Raw genomic sequence first — 26,728 nt, 5'->3', positions numbered from 1 at the left:
GTTGTATATAATTGTGAAGTGTATATGTTACACGGTTGTATACTTTTTATTTGTCTTCTAATGTACTCTTTCCACTTGTTCTTAATACACATAACAATAAACTTGACTTCACCTCTGCCAAACTGTAAGAAAAAGCATCCCCCCTAGTGGCAAATAGAGAAGTGGGATTGCCAGTTCAAAATCCCACCATTCATTTAACTGGGGAAATATAAACTCATTTTTACCATTCCAATAAAGTTTTAGGATGGAATTCTCTATGCAAAGGCACTATATAAAACAAAAGGTTGTCTTTTTATTGCCCTCACTAGCTGTGCTATCCATCTAAGACAGGCTGACATCTAAGTAATCTATGTGGACTTCAGTGTTACTGTTTGCATTGCACTATGCAATGCACATGTCTCTGTTATGTGCCATTCGGTATGGGGTTTGTAAAAGCAGTGTTAATGTTTGTGATGTGCCATCTGTTGGAATGACAGAGACATAGCAACTGGACGGACACACAGACACTTATCCTTGTATTAAGGTGGATTATAGTTTCCATAATTTTGCATGGTACTGAAGTAGGACTCTTTGGACTGTAATAACCAGGACCCATTTTGAAGACTGGGGTGACACTTGCAACTTTCCAGGCCTCAGGTAGTTCTCCTCTCTGAAGTGACTGCTGAAATGTGCTTACTAAGGGTTTAAAGGTGATGTCTTTCATTTCTTATGGTCTTCCTTGTATTGAGGACTTGGAGTCCACCAGACTCTTCTGTTTTAAAGTCTAGGAGCTCAGAGTTTGTTTTTACTTCTGCACGGCACATTCCATTTGTTTCTTCCTTTTTCAAATACTTGGGTAACATATTTGTTCAGTTTGTTTTCTGTTTCCTTCTCATTTTCAATGGTTTCTCCTTTTGTGTCTCTGAGGTTTCTTAAATTCCCTTTCATCATCTCACTTGCTTGGCTGCACTGATCTAACCTGCTTGTCTTTGGCATGTGGGGAAACTCACAGGGACACAGGGAGAACATGCAAACCCCAGACTGGGATTTGAACCCAGACCATAAAGCTGTGAGGCAGCAGAGTCTGTGCCCATTTCCTATTCTGTGCCCATTTCCTACCCAGTTCAGTTCACATTTACTGGCAATCTATGCATTAAAATATAAAATAATCCAACACAACTGATATGATCCCTGTCACCGATCGAATGCGTCGATTATTTTCCATATGAATTTTCAACTTTACATGCTGTTTTTTTTCATTTTCTCTTTCCCTTTCCTCATCTTTCATCACTCCCAAAATTCGACATGTGTAATATTTAATCTGGCTTCAGGACAGTTTGAATTGCGTAACGCTTGCATTTAAAAGCCAAGGTCCTGCTGCCCACAAGCGGTCTAGCGCCATTCCAGTTACCTGGCACAAACACAGTTGAGTTTTCTTGCCATCTTCTCTAGCGTCATAAAAGCCAGACCGCCAGCCCCTGTGCCAAGTTGGTGAGGAACACTAAAGGGTCAAGTTGGCTGTGCCAGTCTCACTACTGGATTTCTCTGCTACCTGGCACGGTGGCTTTGCTGAAAAAAGCAATGAAAAGGTGAATGGGCACCTCACCAGGACAGTCCCCGCCAGTGTGACTCATTGAACTTGGCCATTCCTCTGTAGGGGCATCCCGAGGTCCCAACTTGGGAATGCCCAGATGTGAAGAGTGACTCAGTGCCGTGGAGCAATTGTGCCAAACACATTTTCTTTTTATATGGCACCATTAACACAAATCACTGCTGCAAAGACTGTGACTTTTATAGCCCAGTAGGCACCACTCCTGGCCCATAATATCAGCTGGCACATTTTTATTACTCTAGACAGGAACAAGCATAAGTCAACTAATTGTCATTGGAACTGCCTTTTGCAATGCTGGGCATGGAGGGGCATTTTTACCACACTACATTCACACACGCTGACATTTCATTCTTTTAAATCTGCCATCTTGACAAACCATACTGATGCTGTCTGTCTGTGCCAATGGGCACTCAGCTTAATGTTTTAAATTTTCATTTGATGCCAGGACAGTTTCAGTACGTGCCCACTGCTTACCTTGGGTTCTTACGTGACCTCATTGATTTGTGATGCTTTGTATTTGATTCTCATTTCCTTGTTTAGAGCGCCTTTCTGTAAAATGCGCTGTAGAAAATCAAGACTGGTGTGCAGGACGGCAGCGGGCAGCTTTGGGCTTCACCCTTTCTATCATGGCGTCAAGGGAGTGCTGCTCTGCGGCTGATCCTTTATTCATCTTCTATTTCAGCTTAGACATGTTGTGTTTGTGGCGCAGTGCCAGCTTAGGAAGATATGAGTCAGACCGGGCAAATTAGAAGCATCTGCAGCGAGAGAAAGAGGGGACGAGAGCAACGTCGAGAAAAGGCGAGTGGGGGCACAGGATGGGGGGCATGGCGGACTGGTTGTAGTCGATTGGAAAGCTGGAATGGGGATGAATGAAGGGCCATGAGACAAATCAAGGAAACCTGAGCCGATAATGCGCCTTCCCTAAGTTTAGATCATCTCAAATCGGTTTGTGAACAGAGTACAGCTGTGATGTGAACACCGGCAGGTTATGGGGGATCACGGGGGATGCCCTTAAACCCTGATATGGAGCTGGCACCTTTACACGGGCAACACCATACTCACAAATGTGGCTCACTTTGGGACTGAATTTGTGATCTTAGAATTTTATATAGCGCCTTTACGTAGCCAACACCATGTCTACAATGTGAACACTGGCAGGTTAAGTGACTTGTTCAGGTTGTTCAGTGGTGGGCATTGACATTTATATAGCGCCTTTCCAAAGCAGACCATCTCAAAGCAATTTAAGGACAGAGCACAGCTGTTTGAAGAGATTTCTTCCATTTGAACACTAGCAGGTGAAGTGGCTCACCCTGGGACCTTAAAGTGTTATATAGCGCCTTTACATAGTGAACACCTCACTACAATGTGAGCGTTGTCAGGTGAGGTGGCACACTTTAGGCGTGGTGTGAAGAGGCTTATACTGGAGGATGGCAGTGAGGATGACTGAAATGTATATAGTGCCTTTCCATAGTTTCTCCTGTGCCTACAGCTGCTTCACTGCTACAGCAGAACTGTTTGCAGGCTTCTATAATCCCTGCGGTGCTCTCGCGTCCCCATTTGTGTTTGGCTCCTTCTTAGGGCCTGATGCAGCCCTGAGTGCCTCAGTCAGGGTCTGTCAACAGAGGCAGTGGTGGGAACCTTGTGATCTTTTATAGTGCCTTTCTGTTATGAACAGCATGCTCATGGAGGCTTTACTGCTGCAGTACGGTTGTTTTTAAAGGGAACTCTGACAGATTAAGTGACCGCTCAGGGTCCCTCAAGAGAACCAGTGCTTAGTTTATGAACTTGTCATTTTATATAGCTCCTTTCTGGGATCCCGAGGTGGTTTGTCGTGTGGTGAGCGCAGCAGTGTACACTCCCAACCTCTCTTCTCTCGTGTTTAGAGCCCTTTTCTTCTTCCTTATTTCTATAGATTGAGCGCTGCGGGGCTTAGCGACACATTTACAGTCACTCATCAATTCTGAGGGGGCATCAGCTCGTCGCCATTTGATTTCTTTTTGTAGCGCCTTTCTACAGTCATGGACAATGACACAAGTGTTGGTTTTCACAAAGTTTGCTGCTTCAGTGTTTTCAGATCTTTTTGTCAGATGTAATTATAAGCATTTCAGAAGTTTCAATGGCTTTTATTGACAATTCCATGAAGTTTATGCAAAGAGTCGATATTTGCAGCGTTGGCCTTTCTTTCCTTTTCAAGATCTCTGCAATTTGCCTTGGCAGGCTGTCCATCAACTTCTGGGCCAAATCCTGACTGATGGCCCCCCATTTTTACATAATCAATGCTTGGAGTTTTTCAGAATTGGTGGGTTTTTGTTTGTCCACCCGCCTCTTGAGGATTGACCACAAGTTCTCAATGGAGAGTTTCCTGGCCAGTCAGTCCGTCATTGTCCAACCCACTATATCCTAACTACAGGGTCACGGGGACCTGCTGGAGCCAATCCCAGCCAACACAGGGCGCAAGGTAGGAACCAATCCCCGGGCAGGGTGCCAACCCACCGCAGGGCACACACACACAGACCAAGCACACACTAGGGACAATTTAGGATCGCCAATGCACCTAACCTGAATGTCTTTGGATTGTGGGAAGAAACCCACACAGACACGGGGAGAACATGCAAACTCCACGTAGGGAGGACCTGGGAAGCGAACCTCAGGTCTCCTTACTGCGAGGCAGCAGTGCTACCCACTGCGCCACCGTGCTGCCCGTTTCCTGGCGATAGACCAAATTTCGATGTTTTGTTCCCCAAACCACTTAGTTCTCACTTTTGCCTTATGGCCCGCTGCTCCATCATGTTGGTCACCAAACTGTTCTTAAATGGTTTGGAGAAGTTGCTCTCAGTGGATGTTCTGGTCCTATTCTTTATTCATGGCTGTGTTCTTAGGCAAAATTGTGAGTGAGCTCACTGCCTTGGCTCAGAAGCAACCCCACACATGAATGGTCTCAAGATGCTTTACAGTTGGCAGGACACAGGACTGATGGTAGCACCACTCACCTTTTCTTTTTTCCGGGTTCCCCAAACAATCACAAAGGGGATTCATCAGAGAAAATGACTTGACCCCAGCAGTCCTCAGCAGTCCAATCCCTGTACCTTCTGCAGAATATCAATCTGTCCCTGAAGTTTTTCTTGGCTTCTTTGCTGCCCTTCTTGACACCCACCAGACCATCCTCCAAAAGTCTTCACCTCACTCACACCTGCCTGCTGCCATTCCTGAGCAAGCTCTGCACTGGTGGCGCCCCAAACCCGAGCCATGAATAAAGAATGGGACCAAAACATCCTCAGAGAGCAACTTCTCACAACCATCCAAGAACAGTCTGGTGACCAACATGATGGAGCAGCGGGCCACAAGGCAAAAGTGAGAACTAAGTGGCTCAGGGAACAAAACATCAAAATTTGTGGTCCATGGCCAGGAAACTCCTCATTGAGAACTTGTGGTCAATCCACAAGAGGAGGGTGGACAAACAAAAACCACCAATTCTGAAAAACTCCAAGCATTAATGATGCAAGAATGGGGGGCCATCAGTCAGGATTTGGTCCAGAAGTTGATGAACAGCATGCCAGGGTGAATTGCAGAGATCTTGAAAAAGAAAGAAGGGCCAATGCTGCAAATATCGACTCTTTGCAAAAACTTCATGGAATTGTCAATGAAAGCCTTTGAAACTTAAGAAATGCTTGTAACTCTACTTCACTACACCATAGAAACATCTGAGAAAAAGATCTGAAAACACTGAAGCAGCAAACTTTGTGAAAATTAATACTTGTGTCATTCTCAAAACTTTTGGCCACGGCTGTACTTTACCAATATGATGCATTTGCTTCCCTATTCCTACTTGAGGTGTCCGCCATTAATGACGTGACACACTTACAGTCTTACTTTCAAACAGAAGGCAGTCAGGATTCCCCCCCCCCCCCCCCCCACACACTGGGGGCTACACTGATTGTCCAATGTTTTTGCATAGTGGGGTTTGGTGTACAGTAGGCTCACACTGGTAAGATGCCATTTTCAGACAGACAGACCACCACTTGTGCCAAGCAGTGATTTCTGGCCAGCCTACCAATTTTGGGAGAGCAGCTCTAAAGAAACTTAAACCAGACAGCAATGTGAAACCAGAGAAGAAGGGGGGTGCTACACTAGAGCCTGTGGAGGGGAACTGGTGATAGAAAGAGTCAGCAGGGGCTGGGGGCTATACAGGGGGCTTCTATTTGGTAGAGTGTTTAAAGAGATTGTCAGGCCAGCAGGGGGTGCTGTTTGGTAGTCCCTCTATGGGGGCTGTCAACAAAGAGCATCTGTCCAGCAGGGGATGCCACTTACTGGAGGCTTCAGTAGAACTGATAATATTATAAGTGTCTGGCCAGCAGGGGGTGCTGTTTGGTTGTGCCTCTAAAGGCACTGATACAAGAAAAGGTTGTCTAGCCAGAAGGGGTTGCTGTCCACTGGAGCCTTTAGCAGAAATGGTAACATTAAGAGTGTATGACCAGCAGGGGGTGCCACTTAAGTAAAGGCTCTAAGATCACTAGTAGTAATGCATTTTATAATAATGCATTTTATTTATAGGAGCACTTTACATTAGCAATAAATCTCAAAGTGCAACATAAAAAGATTAAACAAAGGCAAGGCAAGATAATGAATATAGCGTGTAGTAGTGTATGATCAGAAGGGGTGCCATTTACTGGAGCCTTTAAGGAAACTGGTAATATTAAAAGTGTCTGGCCAGAAGGGAGTCCTATTTGGTAGCAAATCTAAGCAAGCTGGAAATACAAAGAGCAGCTGGCCAAAAGGGGGCGCTGTTCACTGGAGCCTCTGGTAATATTAAAAGTGTCTGACCAGCAGGGGGTGCAATTTACTGCAGCCTTTAAGGGAAGTGACAAAATTAAGAATGTCTGGCTAGCAGAGGGTGCCATTTGGTTAAGGCTCTAAGGACATTGGTCATAAAGAGCTTTTAGTCAGCAGGGAGTGTCATTTCGTGGAGCCTATGGTAGGACTGGTAATATAAAGAGTGCCTGGCCAGCAAGGGGTGCTATATAACAAAGTAAGGGCACTGGTAATCAAAAGAGCATCTGGTCAGCAGGGGGTGCCATTTACTGTAGCCTTTAGTAGAACTGGTAATATTTTGAGTGTCTGGCCAGCAGGGGGTGCTACTAAAGGAACTGGTACTAAAAAAAAGGCTGTCTGACCAGAAGGGGGTGCCTTTAGTGGCCCTGGTAATATTAAAAGTGTATTACCAGCAGAGGGTGCAATTTTTGTACAGTGTCTAAGGACAATGGTAATATAAAAAGTGTCTGGACAGCAGGGGGCGACCGTCCAGTGGAGACCACGATGTGAAAGAGAGCGCATGTTGGCCTTGATGAATTTTGAACTGGCGTCCAGTTAGTACGTGCCAAACAGACCAATCACTCCGTGTCAATCTACTGTGCATAACAAAAGAAGCTTCTGTTTACTACTGATGTCCTACACCCTCTCCACTCCAGGCTAAACGATGATCAAACAAAAACTGGCACAAGATGCAGTCCAGATGTGCTGGTCCCGAACACTGATGGAGACGGCTGGACGCTGACCTTGAGGGTGTCACCTCCTCCTGATGGTGATCTGCAAGTCCTTGCTTTTGTTCAGTTCAGGCTTCAGCATCTGGGTGGGGTGGTGCCAGGCTGAGCAAAGGCCACCATTAGCATTTACGAACTCGAACTCAGGAATGTCCTCCAGCTGGCATGTTATAAAGTCAGTTCACAAGTTAACAGTCAGGAGGATGATGTTAAGGTTCAGGTTGCATAAGTCATCTTATCTCCATATGTCCATAGCTCGTTCTCGGATTGCCTGTTATGTAAATCCTTGACTAAATCACACACACCAGTGAGTTTCCCTTGTGGTGAGGAGGAGGTGGAGGAGGAGGGCTGTTGCATTTCCCTCTCTGAGTAGAACAGACATGTCCTTCTACATGGTGAATTCATCGGAAGGTGAGGGTAGTCAGGGAACAGGAACCCCCCCTCCACTTAGGTTGGAGGGGCTGTTTGGACGGAGACCCAGAGTCACATGTATATCTTGCCTTTCCATCTGCTTTAGTCTCGGTAAGCACAGAATGTCACAGATTGCATCTCTCGAAATGAGCCAGAGGGCCATCTGCCTGCCGATAGGCCTATCAGAGTGGGCTGAGTGTCCCAGACCTGTCATGGGCAGATCTGACACGAGGAGATTGTCTGGGAAATTGGGATCAGACCTGTCTGACAGTGCTAATCATATCCCATGATATCCCTGTTTAGGAATATTATGGGATTGTGGTGTCTGACAGATTCAGGTTTCTAATAAAAGAGAAGTCACAAAATTCAACTTCCAACAAGATGAAGGTCCTGCTTAGAGACACCATTACTGCTGCCATTACTACTAAAAAGCAGAGACTTTGCTGGTTGTTATTACTAGACTGCTGGAGTATAGAAAGTCTGAGATTCTTGAATTTTAAGGAGTCTGCTTCCTGGCTAAGAAAGTATGAAGCGTCTTTTAGAGAGTTGGCAGGTCTCTGGGTGCTGGGATAGACACCTAGATTAGCTGCATCGTGTAGAAAGGTGCTGCTTAAATAAGAAAAACTGGCCATTTCATTAGGGGAAGAAAGTCCGAACGTCCCAGGCATCCACAGGCATCTGCAAATCCTAATCATATTATGGGATATCATCTACTGTTAAATTCTGGGCCGTACTTGTAAAATTTTTATTTTTATACTGTATTGAAGATTTGTTCTCTTCTGTGTATTGTATTGTATTGACCCCCTTCTTTTTGACACCCACTGCACGCCCAATCTACCTGCAAAGGGGTCTCTTTTTGAACTGCCCTTCCCAAGGTTTCTTCCATTTTTTTCCCTACAAGGGTTTTTTTTGGGAGTTTTTCCTTGTCTTCTTAGAGAGTCAAGGCTGGGGGGCTGTCAAGAAGCAGGGCCTGTTAAAGCCCATTGCGGCACTTCTTGTGTGATTTTGGGCTATACAAAAATAAATTGTATTGTATTGTATCGTATTGTATCTACCAGAAGAGTAAGGCATGGGATTTGGGTATCCAATGCGATTAGAAGTGCAGCGCTGGCACAAGCAGCCTCGTGAATACAGCGCCTTTACCGCCCTGCTGTCTTCCAGAATTGTCCTCTCAGTTAGGTTTCTAAATCCAACGTGACAGGACGTTGGAGGGTAAGTCAGACTTCGCCGGACCTCGTCAATTTACACGACTGAAATTGCTGGAAATTTCAAATTTAGTGGCTGTAATGATGTCTTTTTCTGACTCCAATGATGTGCTCCCTGATGGAGGGTTAACAGGTATGGCGAGTTCAGCTGCAATCTCATCGCCTTTTTCTTTAATCCATTCTGTCGTGGTATGCAAAACCCGAGACATCAGAGCTTCTCTTCTGATTGCAAAGTCCTTAACAGCCATGTTCCTAATTTGTCATTGCTACATTACTGTATATACAATGGACGTCCGAACAGGGGCGGACCATCCATCAGAGTGTTTTAGGTCAGGGGTCGCCAACTCCGGTCCTGGAGGACCACCCTGGCTGAAGATTTTTATTCTAACCCTATTCTTAATGAGTGACCTATTTTGGCTAATTATTTTTATTTGACTTGCTCTTGAAGACTCAGACCCCTTAATTGTTTCTTTTTCCTTAATTAGCAGCTAAACAATAATGAGATACAAAATGAGCCAAAACAACCGGTGACCATCACACATTATCTGAAAATAAAGAAAGATGTAGGTCTCAGGAATGCTGATCTGCTCAGGTCACCAAAACATTTTAACAAAAAAGAGAAACTCAACAAATCATACAATGAGAGCGGCAACAAGCCATGGAGTTAAAGAGCGGGTTTAATTAACAACAAGACTCGGTGCCTGATGAAGCAACTGGTTGGAGTGAATTTGGTGGGAGTTTGGTTTGAGGCCCACACTTAGTTGGTCTTCTGCTGGCTCACTCACTTCACATTTCATTTCTGTTTGGGTGCCATTTAAGGAAAGAAATGAAGCAATTCAGAGGAACGATGAAGAAATCTTAAAAAAGCGATTCAATTTAAATGACCTTACAAGAAGTTAATTAGCAGCACAAACAGGGCACTCATTAAAAAAAAAGGGTGAGAATGAGAACCTGCAGCCACAGTGGTCCTCCAGGACCGGAGTTGGCGACCCCTGTTCTAGGTGAGCACCCATAACATGTGTGGGCCTCACTGCTTGCTCCCGTTACATAATTTTGGATAAGTAGCCGGGTTGCCCTCTCCTGGTCTCTTGCTGCAGCAGCCTTTAGCTAAAGGAGGTTGTAGGACTTGGGTATCGCTCTATGGATTTACACAACCTCTTCATTATTGTGATCTTAAAGAAACTGGCTGCCATTTAGGGTATCTGGCAGCATCGGCCCCACTGGACTGTGGATACAGGACTCTGACCTTTGATGTGACTGAGCTCTAAACTGGACAGGATTAAGCTCATCAAGTAGGGACGCTCCATACTTCAAGGGCCTTGGAGATGATTCTGTCCCTCAGGGTCAGCCTACTAAGCCACGTTGGTGATCGTGTTCTTTCACCTGTCTCTTTCCCTTGCCATACTAAAAATCTCCTTGCAACTCATGATTTTCCAAACCATCCCACCGCATTTCAACTGATGGTGTTTCTTTGCCTTCCTCTTGCTCTGTTCCCATCGATTTTACCCAGCAATGTGATCCTTCAGTTCTGACAACGTTTCCCAAAAATTTGAATTCTCACTTAATAAATGTGGGATGGCATGGTGGTGCAGTGATAGCGTGGCTGCCTCACAGTAAGGAGACCAGAGTTTGTGTCCCAGGTCCTCCCTGCATGGAGTCTGCATGTTCCCCCCTTGTCAAGGGGGGATTATCTCAAGACATAGTGTGAGCTACCACAGCTATGCTGATGACACACAGCTGTATTTATCAATAGCACCTGATGACCCCAAATCTCTTGATTCGCTAACACAATGTCTAACTTGTATCTCAGAATGGATGAATAGTAACTTTCTCAAATTAAATAAAGAAAAAAAACGAAATCTTAGTGATTGGCAATAATGGATACAATGAGGCTATTAGAAATAAACTGGATGCATTAGGATTAAAAGTCAAATCGGAGGTAAAAAGCTTAGGGGTAACCGTTGATTGTAATCTGAATTTTAAATCGCATATTAATCAGATCACTAGGACAGCATTTTTTCACCTAAGAAACATAGCAAAAGTTAGACCTCTTATATCATCGAAAGATGCAGAGAAATTAGTTCATGCGTTTGTTTTCAGTCGGCTAGATTACTGTAACGCACTCCTCTCAGGTCTACCCAAAAAAGACATCAATCGTTTGCAACTAGTGCAGAATGCAGCTGCTAGAATCCTTACCAGGAAAAGAAAATCCGAACACATTTCTCCAGTTTTGATGTCACTACACTGGTTACCTGTGTCATTCAGAATTGACTTTAAAATTCTGCTTATGGTTTATAAAGCTTTAAATAATCTCGCTCCGGCTTATATATCGGAATGTCTGACACCTTATATTCCAAATCGTAACCTCAGATCCTCAACTGAGTGTCTCCTTAGAATTCCAAGAGCAAAACTTAAAAGAAGTGGTGAGGCGGCCTTCTGCTGTTATGCACCTAAAATCTGGAATAGCCTGCCAGTAGGAATTCGCCAGGCTAATACAGTGGAGCACTTTAAAAAACTGCTGAAAACACATTACTTTAACATGGCCTTCTCATAACTTCACTGTAATTTATTCCTGATACTCTGTATATCCAATTCATTAAAATAACTATTCATTCAGAATCTGTACTAACGCCTACTCTCTCTTCTGTTTCCTTTTCCGGTGTCCTGTTGGTGGTGGCGTGTGCCACCACCATCTACCCAAAGCACCATGATGTTCCAACAATGATGGATGGATTAAAAGCCAGAAGTCTGTATGACCATCGGCATCAAGTGACTCCGTGAAAAACCCGAACTACAAAGAGGACTATTTCATTTATGTTAGGTAGAATGCCCAGAGGGGACTGGGTGGTCTCGTGGCCTGGAACCCCTACAGATTTTATTTTTTTCTCCAGCCTTCTGGAGTTTTTTTTTGTTTTTTCTGTCCACCCTGGCCATCGGACCTTACTCCTTTCTATGTTAACTAATGTTGTCTTATTTTAATTTCTTATTTTGTCTTTTATTTTTCTTTTCTTCATTATGTAAAGCACTTCGAGCTACTTTTTGTATGAAAATGTGCTATATAAATAAATGTTGTTGTTGTTGTTGTATTTATCAATAGCGCCTGATGACCCCGACTCTCTTGTCTTACTTGTGTTTCCGAATGGATGAGTAGTAATTTTCTCAAACTAAATAAGGAGAAAACAGAAATCTTAGTGATGGGCAAAAATGGATATAATGAGGGTATTAGAAATAAACTTGATCCATTAGGCTTGAAAGACCTCTTATAACATTGCAAGACGCTGAGAAATGAGTTCATGCTTTTGTTTTTAGTCGACTAGATTACTGCAACGCTCTCCTCTCAGGACCACCCAAAAAAGAGATCAATCAACTGCAATGAGTGCAGAATCTTAACGAGGAAAAGAAAATCCGAGCACATCTCTCCAGTTCTGATGTCATTACATTGGTTACCTGTGTCATTTAGAATTGACTTTAAAATACTGCTAATGGTTTATAAAGCCTTAAATAATCTCGCTCCATCTTATATATCGGAACGTCTGACATCTTATATTCTAAATCGTAACCTTAGATCCTCAAATGAGTGTCTGCTTAGAATTCCAAGGGCTAAACTTAAAAGAAGTGGTGAGGCTGGCGGCCTTCTGCTGTTATGCACCTAAAATCTGAAATAGCTGACTTGATAGAAATTCACCAGGCTAATACGGTGGAGCACTTTATCAAACTGCTAAAAGCTCATTATTTTAACATGGCCTTCTCATAGCTTCGTTTTAGTGTAACCCTGATATTCTGTATATACATTGAATTATCATTTTTTTCATGGCTCTGCAATCCATAGTAACACCTACTTTCTCTGCTGTTCTGCTCCCACCACCTGATCAGAGCGCCGTGATGTCCTTACATTGATGGATTGAAGGCCAGAGGTCCACATGTCCATCATCATCTAATTCTTCCATGTGAAGCCCAAAAACCATGAGGACTGATTGAGATCATTGATGTTAGGGGGGGCTGGATGGTCTCGGGACCCCTGCAGATCTTGGTTTTTTTTTCTCCAGCCCTCTGAAGTTTTTTCCTTTTGTTTTTTCTGTCCTCCTGGCCATTGGACCTTACTTTATTCTTTGTCACTTAGCATTGCCTAATTTTATTTTTATATTTTCATTTTCTTCATTTTGTAAAGCACATCATTTGTATGAAAACGTGTTATAGAAATAATTGTTGTTGTTGTTGTTGTGGTGTCTGCGCGGGTTTCCTCCCACAGTCCAAAGACATGCAAGTTAGGTGGACTGGCAATGAGTGTGTGCCTGGTGTTTGTGCGTTTGCCCTACGATGGACTGGCGCCTTGTCCAGGGTTTGTTCCTGCTTTGTGCCCTCTGCTAGCTGGGATAGGCTCCAGCACCCCCCACGACCCTGAGTTAGGGAATGGCTTTTCAGTAGAGAGGCTTGAAGATTCTTAACTGCGATGTGAAATGACACCCCGTCCTGATAGTTGGCACTGAAAGGCTCCATCACGTTCCAGTACTGGACACAGTTAGGCAGCTCTATACGTCCAGCGACTAACAGGTCATGAGCTCAAGTGGCCCCCAATTCAAAAGCCTGACATGACTTGATAGAACGCTGCTGTTCAGGAGAAGGCAGCGCAGTAGCAGCAGCAGCAGTAGCAGCTTTGGTCATCCACTACTTGTTTGGCTTCTGGAAGAAGTCCATAAATGCTGCATCTATTATCACAGATATGCATTCTCAGATGCCTTTGAGCCTGACGCTCTGCTAACCCCCCCCCTTACCCCCCCAACTCCATCATGTTCCCCCAAGCCAACGAATATTTGCACAGTGAAGAACTGATGCGGCCTGACAGGCGGAAAGCGTGCGCAGTCACATCCACGGGGAGGCACTTGCAATTTTTTCTCATTTGTGCTGATCTTGTTTGTCACGTACTCGCGGCTTGCATTAAATTTTCCCAGCTTGATGTCCTTCAAAGCTGTGAACACAACGCAGTCACACTAGCGAGCGCACGCACCCCATTGATGACTGCAAGCGCTTCTCTTATTAACCCTGGGCAGCAGTAAGGTGTTGCCCATCCATCTCTGCCCGCGACAGGCTTCTGGGCCCGGCATGTCCAGTACCCCTTGTACCCACCTGTGCTTCCCTGAGCTCCAAGGGGTGCGCATCATGATGGGCATCTGGTCAAAAGCCCAATGAGAGAGGTGGCTTTCCTTTGGCACTTTGTGGAGCTCATATTGGGAAGTCAAGTGCGCTTCATTATTTTTTTTTATATGTTAATTGCTAAAAGCCTTGACCGGCAGTGTAACGCCAGAGGCCATGTTACTATATTTGGCACTCCATGGCGTTTGATAAAATAACTGCTTTGTTAGGAGGCGGTAGTGGAGCATGAGAGACAGTAGTAGGGGTTTGGCATGACGTGCCACCTTTGTCAAATGGATGCCAGCTCCCCGGGCAATGTGTCCAAATGTTAGTATGGAAGTAGTCAGCCGCAGTCTGGTGGGCATTGCACAGGACCTCTGCATGTGATGTCTCTCATATGGGTGCACCAACGGGACTACCTAATCGTTAGCTCTGCCTAGGAGAGACCCGGTGCCTTGGGTCTGCCACATTTCTTTTAATTTCATCTTTGCTCTGCTGTAAATGAAGAAGGCCAGCTCGATGGCGTCAGCCGGCTAACTTTCTCCATTCCCAAAGTTTCAACTGTTGTCCTCAGGTGGCATTTTCAGTTTCTAAAGACTCAAAAGCAGCAGTTTGAAGAGCAAATTTATTCCCAGGACTGTAAGTAATTTGAATTCTAGTGCCTGCAGGGGCTCTGATGAGTACCAATTTTTTTTTACAGTGCGCTGTTAGAATTCAATAGTCTTATATATGAGAATCCCAGGTGTGTGTGTGTGTGCTGAATATCTTTTTTGTTGTCTCTTGGCTTATTTCTAGTATCTATGGAACAATGTTTAATGTTTATACATTCCTATTGCAAATAAATTTCCCTCTGGAATAATAAAGCCTGCCGCAGGTAACCCACTTGCCGTCAAGCCGAGCCGCTCATCGCGCCACACCATCTGCAACCCTCTGCTGCCCTCTACTGGCTGAGCAATGCAAGCACTCCACCTCTGCCTGGGCACTTGAGACCTGACATAATTCTGGAAGAAGCTTCCAGAGCCGGAGTAGGCCGAACCTCACAGTACGCACTGCTTGGCAGTGCCCGCCTACAGTGACACATACAAAGACATGCAGGTTAGGTGGTCTGGCAATGCTAACCTGACCCCTGATATGTAATGTGTATCCAGAGATGGACTGGTACCCTATCCAGTGATTGTGCCTGATTAGCACCAGCGTCCCCACGATTCTGCTCAGGGCTAAATATGTTGGGAAGATGGATGGCTGCATGATAGTGAGAAATGACATATAAATGAAGAAGGGGCTGACATTTCAAAAGAGCGGAGCCTTAGTCGGTGCGTTACCCTGCGTTCCTGTACTCAAGCAGCTGGCCAATCAATCCATTTGAACAGACGTCGCACTGCCCATTTCATGAATCAATACAAATGGATGCGTGGGGACAACGTGCTTTTTCTTTTTTTTTAATTATTTGATTCAATATTCTGTCCTGTCTCTGCCTGACAAAATGTATACAGTATAGACAGTGGCAGCTTGGGTATCATGGAGCGCGAGAGAGAGAGAGAGACACACAGTCCATACACAAATAATGAATTTTAATATAAGACACTGTATGTACCAAGACTGTTACAAAATAATCACATCTTCTCCGACAAAGACCTCTAGAGGAAGAGTCACACACAGGAAAATGGCGCAACACCAAGTATGGATATTGGGATAAGGGCCGCCATACCAATCCAGCATGGGCACTAGAAGACCACTCATTCTTTTTAACAACAAACGGTAAAGGCTTTACAAGGCCTTACAAAGGTAAGGCTTCCTCTCATTCAGACGGCAGCCAGACCCGGTCATCACTCTGATGACACCGTCTTTCTCAAGCTGATGTTACATTATGTGACTTCTACTTGACGACTTCAGCTGCTGAGGATGTCAGATTACACAACCGATTATGGCAAGGTAGGTCTTATTAAGACAAATGGGTGACAGTTTCACATTTCCAAAGTACCACAAGCTGGCCCCTTTTAAATAACATGCTGCCTAATGGAGCCAGTGCCCATGCAAAGTTCAGCCACAATCTCTACCTTTTTGTTTTTTTATTTCTTCATTCTGTCATGGTACATAAAACATGCGACACCATGCATGATATGAATTGTACCGCCCAGTGAGCACTCATTGGCTCTCATACACACAGAACTCACCCCTACAAGTCAATACTATTTGATTTTGACTAATTTGACTAATTGATCCAGACTAATTGGAACGAGTGGCTGGGGGGGGTGTCAGACTACATGACTGCATCCAGCTTGCTAAAGTTATCTAAATTAAGCCAACACCTTGAAAATCACTGGGAAAGTCGTGTAATGTGACGGTACCTTTTAATACTGAGTCCACACCCCTGTACCTTTGAAAGACGAGACCACTTTCTTTATGGGACACGCCCCCTTGTCCCAACGATGTCACATCTAGCGCACTCAGCATTTTAAAGCAGCTGAGCTTGTACCAAACACGCAGCATTTATAAGACACATCCCTTTTTCATGTTGAGGCCATGCCCTCTGTACCTTTTAAAATTAAGCCCCCAAACTGAACTTCCAGACCACTCCCCCTGCTAGTCTGAAGCCACACCCCTTGCATGATTTTATTGCTAGGCTTTTCAGTACATACTCACTTTAAAAATGGCCAGCTCGATGTCTGGTCATCTTAGAGGCTAGTCTTTGCAAAGATTTTAAAATACCTGCCCCCCTTCCAGGTGAGGGCACACATCTTTACAAATCAACATCTACAGGACACACTCATTGGCCAGTCTTCATACACAATATAAACAATACACCTGCTTTACACTGTGAGGCTAAACCCACTGTGCCTAATTAAAATTAGCATTCAAAGGTCACAGCCACTGAATTTAATAGAAGGCAACATTTACAGGCCAAAGGCAATAATCATAGGCCACATCTACTGTCCCTGGTAGATAGTGGCCACTGTAGACCACTCCCACTCTCCCTAACAGATAGCAGCAAACATAGGCCACACCCCATCTCTAGCTAATAGAAATCACAGGTCACACCCACTGTCCCTAACAGGCAGCAGCAATTAAAGGCCACACACTATCTCTAGCTGAGAGCAATCACAGGCCACACCCCCTGTCCCTAACAGGCAGCAGCTATCATAGGCCACACCCCATCTCTAGCTAATAGAAATCACAGGCCACACCCCCTGTCCCTAACAGCCTGCAGGCTTCACAGTTTACACACCTTAATGGACACAAGGATTCACAGACTGCACTCCCTGCACCTGTTATGTGCCAGACTTTTAGGGAATACGCAATGACTTCTTTAAGAGGCCAGGCTTCATAGGCCATACATAGTACCCCATACCTTTTAGGGACCAGGCTTCATTGGCTATCCCGCGTACATTTTAGAGGAGAGACTTCACAAGGAGTATAAAAAAGCTTTATAGAGGGCATCAGATATTATTAAGCCTGTTTGACTGACTGCTTAGCCCCAAAGTAGCTTGATGCAAGTGTCTTCTGCTCCCTGACTCTGAGACAATAGCCTCCTCAGCATTAATTTCAGACTAAACAGTTTACTACATAATAAACTTAATTTAAAAATATATATATATATATATATAAACGAGGAAGACTGCAACTGCTTGTCTCATCACAGAGTGCAACCGTCAGCCTACTTTCTGTGCTCAAGAGCCAGCCAAGCGTGGACAGGACACATGGGAGGAGAACCAACAGGCTGCTCTCATTGTACCGCTTGACTCCTGCTTGGACCCCGATGAGGGTGCACCCCAGAAGAGTCTTCTTGCCTCTTTTTCCTAGGAGGGATCGCCTGTCCACCCGAGTGTAAACCCACAGGGCAAACGGTCCGAGCTTTCAGTATTTGTTAATACCAAACAAGCGGACGCCATGCAGCTGAGGAAGCTTAGGAATGAGAACAGTTAGCAAGGACAGCGTGTTGAGGACAAAATGGATCCTGTCGTATTTGGTGTAGAAGCTGGTCAGGAAGTACCTGTAAGTATAAAAAAAAACAAAACAAAAAAATATCATGTTGGCCAGCTTGTCAATGTATACAGATGGCAAGACAGACAGTGCAAGCCTGTTCAGCTTGATGTTCATGTTGACACGTACAGCACAATGGGGGTGATGGTCAAGAACTTCCGAGAGGCGGTGAACTGGACACCATAATCCATCTGCTCCCAGTGCGTCAGCAGTCGAGCTTTGCCCTGGTCCGGTGTCTCAAAGGGGGTCCCCTTGACCGTATGGAGAAAGATGTACATGCCCTGCCGGGAAAGGATGGACAAATAGCAGTCGGTGCAGATTTGCTCAGCCCTGAAGATCAGTGGTGTGCTGACTAGAGGCTCAAATTTCAGTGGTCCTGGTGACTGCTAGGTCCTAACTAAAAAGCTACGTCACCTGTGGACATTAGGTGCTAATTAGAAGGTCATCTTATTACAGTCCTTGTGGACACAACCAGAGAGTCACAACTACAGGGCCAGGCTTCTGCTGCCTACTAGGCCAGTAATAGCAGGTGGTCAAATATTAGTAGGACTTGTAGAGTTCAGATGTCAATAACAAGGTAAAGAATTGTGCAGACCTTGTGGGCAGGAGGTGCTAACAAGAGCGTTAGGTTTCTGCAGCAGGTGTTAACTAGCGGCCATCAGGTGTTAACTACAATCTTTGGTGAGCTTGTCACCATCTGTATAATGGCAGAAGAGGACAAAAAGTCAAAAGAAAGAAGTGGCAAAAGTCTGAAGAAGACAGCCTAACCAAAAAAGGAACCTCATAGAGAATAGTCAGGAGGCTGAGCAGAGATCAAGGCCAGAAAGGTCTCTGAATAGAAAGAAAAATTAAAATTCTGAAAAAACTGCTATACCTAACCTTTGATTAAACCAAATCTGTGAGAATAGCTTTGATTTCTATTAAGAAATGTTATCCAGGGGGGGCTCTGATATCTTAAATAGTCATTGAGAGCTGATGTCATGTGCGGGCAACAGGGCCACCGCCATGAAATGCTGTTAACAAAATGGCAAATATCATGATTATTAACTAGCAAAGTGGCGTTGCAGTATAAGGTGCTAATAATTGAAAAAGCAAACATGGTAATGCAAAAAAATAAAAATAGCATTAAAGTAAACGCTAACTTGAGAATCTTATTTTGACAGTCCTTATGATTACTATGGGCTGATTATGGGGTTAGCTTTTGTAGCCCTTGTGGTCACAAATTATTAGAGGAATGCTCCACACATAATTTATGTATACTGTACTGTGCAAAAGTTTTAGGCAGGTGTGAAAAAATGCTGTAAACAAAGAATGCTTTCAGAAATATAAATAATGATTGTTTATTGTTATCAATTTATAAAATGCAGAGTGAGCAAACAAAAGAGAAATCTAAATCAACTCAATATTTGGTGTTACTACCTTTTGCCTTCAAACCAGCATCAATTCTTATAGGTCCACTTGCACAAAGTCAGGGATTTTGTAGGATTCTAGTCAGGTGTCTGATCAACCAATTCTACCAAACAGGTGCTAATGATCATCAATGTCACACGTAGGTTGAAACACAGTCATTAACTGAAACAGAAACAGCTGTGTAAGAGGCTTAAAACTGGGTGAGGAACAGCCAAACTCTGCTACCAAGGGGAGGTTGTGGAAGACAGTTTCATGTCATGGCAAGATTGAGCACAGCAACAAGACACGAGGTAGTTCTACTGCATCAGCAAGGTCTCTCCCAGACAAAGATTTCAAAGCAGACTGGGGTTTCAAGATGTGCTGTTCAAGCTCTTTTGAAGAAGCACAAAGAAACGGGCAACATTGAGGATCGTAGACGCAGTAGTCGGCCAAGAAAACTTAGTGCAGAAGATGAAAAACACATCAAGCTTATTACCCTTCGAAATTGGAAGATGTCCAGCAGTGCCATCAGCTCAGAACTGGCAGAAACCAGTGGGACCCAGGTACACCCATCTACTGTCCGGAGAAGTCTGGCCAGAAGTGGTCTTCATGGAAGAGTTGCAGCCAAAAAGCCATACCTCCGACGTGGAAACAAGGCCAAGCGACTCCGGTATGAACGAAAACATAGGAACTCGGGTGCAGAAAAATGGCAGCAGGTGCTCTGGACTGATGAGTCAAAATTTGAAATATTTGGCTGTAGCAGAAGGCAGTTTGTTTGTCGAGGGGTTGGAGAGCGGTACAATAATGAGTGTCTACAGGCAACAGTGAAGCATGGTGGAGGTTCCTTGAACGTTTGGGGCTGCATTTCTGCAAATGGAGTTGGAGATTTGGTCAGGATTAATGGTGTTCTCAATGCTGAGAAATACAGGCAGATACTTCTCCATCATGCAATACCATCAGGGAGGCGTATGATTGGCCCCAAATTTATTCTGCAGCAGGACAACGACACCAAACATACAGCCAAAGTCATTACGACCTATCTTCAGCTTAAAGAAGAACAAGAAGTCCTGGAAGTGATGGTATGGCCCCCACAGAGCTCTGATCTCAACATCATCGAGTGTGTCTGGGATTACATGAAGAGACAGAAGGATGTGAGGAAGCCTACATCCACAGAAGATCTGTGGTTAGTTCTCCAAGATGTTTGGAACAACCTACCAGCCGAGTTCCTTCAAAAACTGTGTGCAAGTGTACCTAGAAGAATTGATGCTGTTTTGAAGGCAAAGGGTGGTCACACCAAATATTGATTTGATTTAGATTTCTCTTTTGTTCATTCACTGCATTTTGTTGATTGATGAAAATAAATAATTAACACTTCCATTTTTGAAAGCATTCGTTTACAGCATTTTTTCACACCTGCCTAAAACTTTTGCACAGTACTGTATATATGCATGTATATAATTTATATGTTACTTACCCCTGGTAGTTTTTAGTGCCGGCGGCAACCCACTATACCAGTGCAAGCTCCCCAACCTGACCTGACCTGACTTGATCTGCTGAGAAAGGTTTTTAATCTCATGTTTTCATGGAGAACGGAGGACACAAAGTTTTGGCTTGAATGGTGTCTGTGTTGACAATTACATGATAACAGCAAACAATTTCAAAAATATCCATGGAAAAATCTCATGTTACTTGTGTGACATCATCCACATCAAGTCATCCTGTCGTATGCTCACCACAACATCCCAAATGCATATATTTGTACTTAAATATTATTAAATAAAAGAAAAAGGAATGTGGTTAAAGGTTAATGTGCATTTGAATCGAAGACCCGCCTCCCCGCCTCATTCATTGGTCAGGAGTCCACCCCAGCAACAACTTATTCATTGGCTAACATTGTGCTTTACGTGATATCAACAAAAGCGAGCACTGAGAGCGGAGTACAACTAAAGACTAAAAGTTAAAGGAAAGGGAAGACATTAGCAGGAAGAGAAGATGCCTCGCACTTGTGCATATCCTACATGTTTCTGGTCAACTCAGCCATGCAGTTTCATAGACCACTGCTCAATAATCCCGATGCATTCCAGTTGTGGGTCACCACTTGGAATATAAATGTGGCCACAAATTTAAACTTTGGGGGATTTGCTGTGTGTGGTCAGGTGAATATTTTTCAGCGGAGGTCTTCGATTCAAGTGCTTGTTCATGTCTGACCGCGTTCCATTTCTGTTCATGGAAGCGTTCATGAGAACACGACGATATGAGGATTATGGGACCCAAGTAACATGGAGTTTTTTTCATGGACTTTATTGCTTTGTTTGCAGTTGTCCAGCGTAGGTCACTATAAACTCCTGTTCTACCAGAAACCTTGTTATCTCCACCGCATGAAAAGATGAGATTAGAATTTTTTCTCGGCCATCACTGCAAACCACACTGGGTAAGTGACATATAAAAATACCATTTTTGGGTGGAGTACTCCTATAAGTAGAGGGTCAGACCTCAGCAGCCCATGTGGTCAGTAGTTTCTAACTATAGGAACATATTTTGGCAGTTCTTAAGGGCCAGAGCTGTTCATTTTAGCAGTGCCAGTACGTGGTAACTAGAAGGTTTTGGAGGTCACTAGATGTCATCTAGGGTGTCAGATTTTAGCAGTTCTTCTGATCATTAGGTGTTAATTAGTGGGTCAAATTTTAGCAGTTCTTGTGGCCATTGGGTGCTAACGAGAAGGTTAGATTCTGGCAGTTCTTAAGGACAACAACTGTGAACTTGGAAGTCCTGTAACTACTGGCCTTGTGGACATTACGTGCTACATGAGGGACATTCATTGTGCTTGGCAGGTATAATCTAAAGGGTCACATCTCTGGAGTCCTGTGGTCAGTAATTCCAAACTATTGAGGGTCACGTTTTAGCTGGATGTGTTAACTGCTGGTTACGAGGTGTTCACTGGAAGGTTGCATTTTGGCCATCCTTGTGGTCAGTAGGATCTAACTAGAAGGTCAGTAAATGTCCATTAAAGGGCCTGGCAGGCTTTTAGTAATTATCAAATGGACTCTGCCCATTGCCATTGTAACTATTATAAACTTAAAACCATCCTGCATTACATTAATTTATGTCTAATTCAATTAGAGACTCTTCTTATTTATTTAAATATTATCTTTGTAATTATAATTATTATTTTATTTAAACTACACTTTTGGATGTAGATCTGTAATAGAAATAAATGTTCTCTTTGCTGTTGCCCGATGCTAGCTAGGGAGTAGGCCCATGACATTCCTACTAGTCAGATGTTGGCAGTCCTTGTGCACAGCAGGTGTTAGTTAACTAGAGGGTCTGGTGGCTCTTGAGCCTGCTACCTCCTAGCTAGAAGCTCAGTAGATTGTGGTCAGTCTGGGTCAGTTTACTCACTGTGTTGTGAATCAGGTTGGTCAGCGTCCAGACCACGGGCACGCTGACGAATGGGATGCTAAGGAGAATGATGTGCAGCAGGCCAATGGCCAGGACATAGGAGAGCCAGATGCCACGACTGTTCATGACCCTCGTGTTGGGGTTCACCTCACTGTGCGCCGTGCCCACGTTCATTGTGCAGGACCCCTGAGGACAGAGAAAGAAAGCATAGAGGCATACGGCTTTGGAGCTCAAACACACACACTTTGCACTTTAATCTCATTGCAAACCTGTCCCATGCTCACCGAGGTCCTCACACAGTCTTTTCAAATATAAACACAGGCAAAAATCCTCGGAAATATCATTAAGGAAACTCAAGTGGCATTCAATAGCACTCCGTGTCAGACAGGCGAATTTCATGGAAACAACTGGAAATGACACAGGACAAATGTCAAATTAGCCTCACCAGCCAGCTGTGGCCCACATCCAGAAGATGCATTGTGCCGGCAACCCTGAGGGGTCAGTTATTCACATCTCAATGATTTTTCTTTTAATCCTTCATTTAGATTTTGTGGCCCAATATGTATGCCTGCCTCATCATATTCATCCAGCACGGCCTCACAGGAATGAGGTGGGAACGGACCCCGGATGGTACACTGGTGCACCACTAGGCACAGTATTCACACGAGGCCAATTTAGTGTCACTAATCAGCCTGATAAAAAAAACAAAATAGGGAACCTGACCAGGAAGGCCCACTAGTTGGGGAACAGGGGGTTCAAATGCTGTAAAGTGACAATACCACCCACACTCTTCAGAAGACTTAAGACCCTGGTAGACTCTTACAAACCGTTAAGTAATCTTCAAGAGATGAATACCAGGGCAAACTTCTGATAGTCAATATTCTACAGCAGGACCCTCTTACAGCTGCTACTTTTTCTATCCACACTGCGGCTATAACCTCAGACTGTACAAAGCAATGCAGCTTCAAAGCTCCAGGAGACCAGATTCAGACAAACATTTGCACCTTTTGTGTTAACGTGACACATAAAACACACTTGAAAAGTGCCTCTGTATGATGCTATGTCAAGATACTACATAAAAAGGGTAAATTCTATAATTGTGCGCACAACTGTACTAATTTATAAAAGAATCTTTGGAAAACTGTGTTCTTTATTAAGACGGTGGACAAAACAAAAACGTCTTCAATGATTCTGAATGTTTCTGAAATTACTGTACATATTTTTCGCAGAAAAAAAAACTACATCTGCAATAACGGCTTTATAAAGCACGAATCCTATCTAAAGAATATAATTGACGTTTGACTCAAACTGTTGGATAGAAGATTAACAGCCACAAGGGGTCGGTCTATGACCAGGGATGGAAAAATCTCCGTAGCAAATGTTACGCAAGAGTCCTGCAAATATTGTACATTATATAAGAAAGACGTGCGCTCTATCACACTTCAGATAATTCAATATAAGTAATAAAACCCACAAATCTAGACTGGGGAATGTATGCACGAAGCCGTGCCATTAGTAGGATTGTAAGAGACAGAGCAATTGAAGAGCTTGATTCACACGGCGAGTAGTCTGTTAGCCGCCACGCAGCAGACAAGGATTCCCCTCTAGGATCCTTATCGTTTCCCTAAAGTAGTTAAAATGATCGCACTTAGCCTATATGCGAGACCATGAAAGCCCCATTCACACTCACTCCCTCTAGGTGAGGGGTGACCCACAAAGGAGCCCCCGCCGCAAGGAAAGTAAAGGACACGTACGCACGCACCCACTACGAGACCTCGGCTGCTCCGGTCAGGATAGTAAGGCCAGAATCTGGGCCCAGCTGCTCGATTTTCCTGTTTTTGCTGATTGTTTTGACTAGTCTCGTCGCCCTTGTCACTTTCCTTCTTTGCGAACAGCTGTTAATCCAGCGCAGCTAGAACTCCCCTTTGACGTCATGGATTAGCAGACGAAAGGGGAAACAGGGCATGCCGGGAATTGTAGTTTTAAAGCGGTAGTAGTCCAACACCACACTGCTGACTCTCCCTTCTTTGAAATTCCTTAAGACACATACTAGATAGAATCGGAATAACACGATGTCATGCAGTTACAAGAGCTGCGGATCATTAGAAATCAATCCCAATGGCACCAAACGCAGATGGCCGGCAGTGTTTTTTCATTACCAGCCAATGATAACGGGCTGTAATACATCACGTGGTTAGGCACATCGTTTCTATACATAGCGGCAATGAAATATAAATTTGATCTGGTTTCAGTCGAACACAACTCACTTGTTAATCCGTAAAATCAAACCTGCCTAGTAATGTCTCCAGTTTTACTTTAACGCGGACCACGGTGTCAGGATGACACATGCATAAACCACGGACTTTAGCCTCGTTGACGTGAGAGGAGTTTCCGGCACCGCCTCTCGCAGATTTAAGTGACGTCACGCAGCCCTGCACTTCTAAGAACGACATAAAATCTGAGCCAAACCGGCGCCGCCACTTAAAAAAAGCTGCGCGCTTTACAGTTAGACCCATCTCTGATTATAGACGTAAATGTCAAATTGAATTTTGTGCCAAAGTATTATTATGCTTAACATATTTCAACTCCAGGTTGTACTTACCACCTACCCCATGTTTGACAAGCACAGCGGCTGTTAAGATTGTCTTTGCTTCATCTTGTTTTTCAGTTTTTTGTACATTTTGTAGCTTCAACCCATTCAGTGATTTGTCCTCTGTTCACATTTCAGTGTTTTTAATTTGGTCCCAGTCCCTTTACCCTTTTTGATTGTTGCAGTTGGTTTTGGAATTTTGTGTATTCGTTTGGTGAGTTTTCAGCCATTTCCGCTTTGATCTTTTAGTTTCTTTCAATGTGACTCAGTTTTCCAGCTTTTGATTTGAGATTTTAACTTTCCATTTGTAGAATTTCCACTTTGTGTTTTTAAATATCTTTGTTTTAATTCTTAGAATTTAGTACCTTTTTTGTGTTTTATTTTTTATCTATTGGAGTTTTAAGTCGTCTAGCTTTAGATTTTTCTATTTTTAATAAATATGAAAAAGTGCTTTAGGCAAATTGTTATTCGAACTGTTCTGGCCTTTCCCACTTTGGGTTAATCTCAACAGCAATTGAGAAAAGGAGACCAAGCAGAAGGCAGACGCCTGTGAGAAAGAAGCCACAGAGCGTTAGCAAGAGGGTGGACAATTTCAGCCTGGTAGAGGGCAGTGCCCAGTTGCAAGTCAGGAGAAAAGTTGTCATTTAAAACTTTGGCAAAGCAGGAATAGCAGGGGAAAGTCATTTCATTCTAACCTGTGAGATGGTAGCACATCATCCCTGACTGGCAGGGGCGTATAAGTCAAGATCAGGCAGAACTTTCAGGAGGTCAGTCAGTGCACACCAACCCATTAGATGTGCCAAATTGGGAATAGTGGATTCATGCTGCCTTTTTAGTTTACTAAAGAATCAGAGGTTCAACTGCCCTAGAAAAAGCGTCAAGTGGTCCCCAGGCGTGGGTTTAGTATTGCCTGATGCCAGGGGGCTTATTGAGTCTGAAAAAGGTTGACAGCAGCAGGATGCTGGGACAATCACTAAATGGGGTAAGACATGAGAAGGAATAGTGCTTTAGGAATACTGTAGAGGTGGGCAAGTACTGTAGGTAAGGCGCCCACTAGTCAGTGACAACTACAGTATGTATCTGGAGAGGCACAGAGAAACGTTAGTCTTGTTTTTAATTTTGTGACTCCCATCGATGGTTCTAAGAATGCTAACACATCATTGTCAGTTGCTTTGAATTCTTGGTGTTATTCCAGATGTGCAGGGAGATGCCATGCCATGGACATCTCTTCTCGTTACCCCACAATTCAACCTACTGTAAAAAATCAAGTATGTACATGTATTTAAACTGAATTGTATTCCTCTGTAAAACTGGCTAATAAAATGAAGATTGGTATTTTAGTGAGAAGGCCAGTCTAGGAGGTGATGCCTGAGTATCAAAGGTCAAACTCGCGCGGCCATTCAACTGGAGACCCTCTATGTGAGCACAGAGAGAACATACAAACTCACAGACGGTACCCCACCTGGGAGCCACATTAGTGTGAGGTGCAGCAATG

The 26,728-nt window shown here is 44.0% G+C and overlaps 1 protein-coding gene across 5 annotated transcripts; it reads right to left on the bottom strand.

Moving 5' to 3' along the window:
* Positions 1–15,430: 15,430 nt before the first annotated feature.
* On the bottom strand, positions 15,431–24,929 carry LOC114664784 (ORM1-like protein 3). Of its 5 annotated transcripts, none has more exons than XR_007936697.1 (5): positions 24,911–24,929; positions 22,644–22,829; positions 17,985–18,136; positions 15,548–17,865; positions 15,431–15,511 (listed from the first exon to the last, which is right to left on the bottom strand). XR_007936697.1 is itself a non-coding variant. In XM_028819051.2 (4 exons), the coding sequence occupies exons 2-4, from the start codon at positions 22,815–22,817 to the stop codon at positions 17,730–17,732; spliced, it is 462 nt and encodes a 153-aa protein (XP_028674884.1). In that variant the 5' UTR covers positions 22,818–22,829; positions 24,406–24,569; the 3' UTR covers positions 15,431–17,729. The 5 variants fall into 5 exon arrangements, 1 of the variants encoding a protein (XP_028674884.1); XR_007936696.1 differs by lacking the exon at positions 24,911–24,929 and adding an exon at positions 24,398–24,571; XR_007936695.1 differs by lacking the exon at positions 24,911–24,929 and adding an exon at positions 24,394–24,570.
* Between the last annotated feature and the right edge of the window lie 1,799 nt (positions 24,930–26,728).

This window comes from Erpetoichthys calabaricus, chromosome 14 (assembly GCF_900747795.2).
Source record: "Erpetoichthys calabaricus chromosome 14, fErpCal1.3, whole genome shotgun sequence".
NCBI lineage: Eukaryota > Metazoa > Chordata > Cladistia > Polypteriformes > Polypteridae > Erpetoichthys > Erpetoichthys calabaricus.
This window is presented reverse-complemented; position numbering and strand designations above follow the sequence as displayed.

Coding starts and splice junctions, on each gene's coding strand:
- LOC114664784 (XM_028819051.2), bottom strand. CDS start 22,817: ATGAACGTGGGCACGGCGCACAGTGAGGTGAACCCCAACACGAGGGTC. Junction 18,137..22,643: donor CCAACCTGATTCACAACACA/GTGAGTAAACTG, acceptor CTTTCCCGGCAG/GGCATGTACATCTTTCTCCA. Junction 17,866..17,984: donor ACCATCACCCCCATTGTGCT/GTACGTGTCAAC, acceptor TTATACTTACAG/GTACTTCCTGACCAGCTTCT.